Raw genomic sequence first — 2,943 nt, 5'->3', positions numbered from 1 at the left:
ACATTTGGTAAACCCTATTCTAATTTCCGACATTTGGTAAACCCTATTCTAATTTCCGACATTTGGTAAACCCTATTCTAATTTCCGACATTTGGTAAACCCTATTCTAATTTCCGACATTTGGTAAACCCTATTCTAATTTCCGACATTTGGTAAACCCTATTCTAATTTCCGACATTTGGTAAACCCTATTCTAATTTCCGACATTTGGTAAACCCTATTCTAATTTCCGACATTTGGTAAACCCTATTCTAATTTCCGACATTTGGTAAACCCTATTCTAATTTCCGACATTTGGTAAACCCTATTCTAATTTCCGACATTTGGTAAACCCTATTCTAATTTCCGACATTTGGTAAACCCTATTCTAATTTCCGACATTTGGTAAACCCTATTCTAATTTCCGACATTTGGTAAACCCTATTCTAATTTCCGACATTTGGTAAACCCTATTCTAATTTCCGACATTTGGTAAACCCTATTCTAATTTCCGACATTTGGTAGGTCATTTGTTTGTCAACTGTAGTTAGATAGATAGGCCTACCTGCAGCTTCTCTTCTGTCATAACTTGTTGACCCAGAACACTAAACAAAGTATTTCACCAGAATGTCTGACATCGACAGAAAGAATGCATAATCCCGTTAACACCGGTACAATTGTTTCGTTTAGGTACCGGAGAGAAACGCAATAACTCCAAAACTGTGTAAAGATTGGTATTGTGCAAAATGTCTAAATGTCATCAGTTTGACAGGTTTTATGGAAATTAAAAGTTGAGAAAAAGATAAGTGTCAAAGATAACACAATACATTCGCATTTGCATTTTCTCAAGATATGCTGAAATAAATAACTCATATTTCTCCACTCCTGTTCCCAAGACAAAAATGTACATTTGTTGTATAATTTTACAGCAAAAAAATGCATAATTCTGTAGGAGTTGATACTATACATGTGAGAGGTTAAAGGCCTACAGTTAGTGTCTATATTTCAGTTACTGTTCCATTTAACCCATATGAACTGGATAAATAGAACCGTGTGTGCGGGATATCAAAGGTGCATGTAACCAGTTTATCCCGAATGAGACCTTAAGCGGGATATGAGCAACTATCCGGAATTGTGTGTGCATGTAAACGTGGTCATGACTGACTGCACCGTGGAGATTACAGTGGTAAATGTGGTGAAATGCGAAAGAAGGAACTCGTTGGAAAGTTGAGAGCCATCAATTATTATGGCTGGAGACTGAACAGCCGTCTGTAGATAAGATACAAAACCCAAACGAAATGATGAGGCTAAAATGTATTTTATGGAAAGACAGTGGCATAGGCCTATAGGCTACCCCCTATCAACACACACACCATCAACATATATAGGCTAATTATTATGATTTCCAATAGGCTATGTTACTGTACCTTCCATCCAGCTGAACTATTGCTGTCGCCTTTATCCTTGAAATATGGGACAAAGCGCACCATCCAATCGTAAACCTGCGACAGAGTGAGTCTCTTCTCCGGGACACTCTCAATGGCACGCGTGATGAGGTCCGCGTACGACTGGTTTCCCCACGCGTTCCTCCGGGACGACTTGGCTTTGCGCAGCTGGCCGGCCACGTCGAGCGAAGCCCCGGACATGCATGTAGGAGCGCCGGGTGCGATAGGGACCGGGGCGCCGGCTGGATGTTTGAGCTCTACGGGTGCGCCACCTCTTCCCTCGGCTGCTCCGCCGCGGCATGCCGGCACGTTGTACTGAAGCTGCTCTAGTTTGATAGATGCCAGGGGCAGACCTCGATTTGCTTCATCCACTACCCGTGGGAAATCCTCAGGACACGGCGGCAGCGGCCAGGTGCATGACCGCGGTCGGCCCTCCAGCTCGTATTCATGATTGATTCCAACCTGATGCGCGTCCATGCCGTTCTTCTCCATCATCAGCATCTATCCGTCTGGATTAACGCCGGAGAGGCAAGGTCACAAACAAAGAAACAATCCACTATAATCCTCCAAATGCCTTTGGAATGGTTCAAATAGCCCAAATGTGCCTTCTTGCCTACAAGCAACTGCTACTGTCTGATACAAAAATATGATAAAACAATATCAAAAAGCCAGGAGAGGCGTGGAGTGGGATCATTCTGGAAGAGCATGTATTCTCTACGCAGTATCAGAACAGACCATAAACAATATGCATCCAGCGCGCAGCACAATACATGAACCAGGTCCAGGTGACGGTTAAAAATCCATTCTCAAACTCATGTCCAGATTCAGTAACACGGACTTAATGAATTGTGACTAGCCTAATGTCCCTTTAAAAACGGTCTGCTGCAGCAACAGTTGATTCCCTTGTCCAACGGCTATACTGGCTGGCTGGCTTGGACGATATATTCGATCAAACCCCAGAATTAAAGCCAATAAAATTGTACTGTCTCTCACGAAGTTTCCACACGCTCACTGTTTCTGTCGTCTGGAATCTCCTCTCCGTCTCCTCTGCAGATTGGTGACCGGCTTTCACTCACACGCAAGCGCTCACGCGAAAACAGAACACGCACTCATAGCTGATAGTAACACACTGGCTGACTGTGCGAACTGCGCGCAATTACTCCGCTTAAAAATAGGCTCACTCTATGAATCATTTATAAACCCGCAGAATTCCAGACGAAAAAAAGCCTCGCAGGCGGCTCGTGGAGCATGCTCTGTTTGTGTCTTCCTTCTCTTACGCCACGAAGACGCCCTGTCATAAATGCATTACATGTCTTTAATAACCTCCCTTATTTCGTAAGATTTTTTGATTATTACCATACCTTATTCCTTCCACATTGGTACACCAGTGTGTATCAGTCAGTGAGGCTTGAGCATCAAGCGACTAAATTGTAGCGTTGAATAAGTGCCGCTTACACATACTTAGACACGGTTGGAACAAGGCACTCCCTGTATAACAGGTTAAGTGAAAGGGAATATC

At 43.4% G+C, this 2,943-nt stretch overlaps 1 protein-coding gene across 1 annotated transcript in view; it reads right to left on the bottom strand.

Moving 5' to 3' along the window:
- The window catches only part of LOC115175703 (forkhead box protein O6-like), a 58,496-nt gene extending 55,831 nt beyond the window's left edge, over positions 1-2,665 (bottom strand). Inside the window, exon 1 of the mRNA XM_029735149.1 lies at positions 1,407-2,665. Coding sequence (XP_029591009.1) covers positions 1,407-1,925 — 519 coding nt within the window. The 5' untranslated portion in view covers positions 1,926-2,665. The remainder of the gene's footprint in view (positions 1-1,406) is intronic.
- Between the last annotated feature and the right edge of the window lie 278 nt (positions 2,666-2,943).

Source organism: Salmo trutta, chromosome 36 (assembly GCF_901001165.1).
Source record: "Salmo trutta chromosome 36, fSalTru1.1, whole genome shotgun sequence".
Taxonomy (NCBI): Eukaryota; Metazoa; Chordata; class Actinopteri; order Salmoniformes; family Salmonidae; genus Salmo; species Salmo trutta.
Note: the sequence above shows the minus strand (reverse complement) of the source record. Positions and strands in the feature narration are given on the sequence as shown.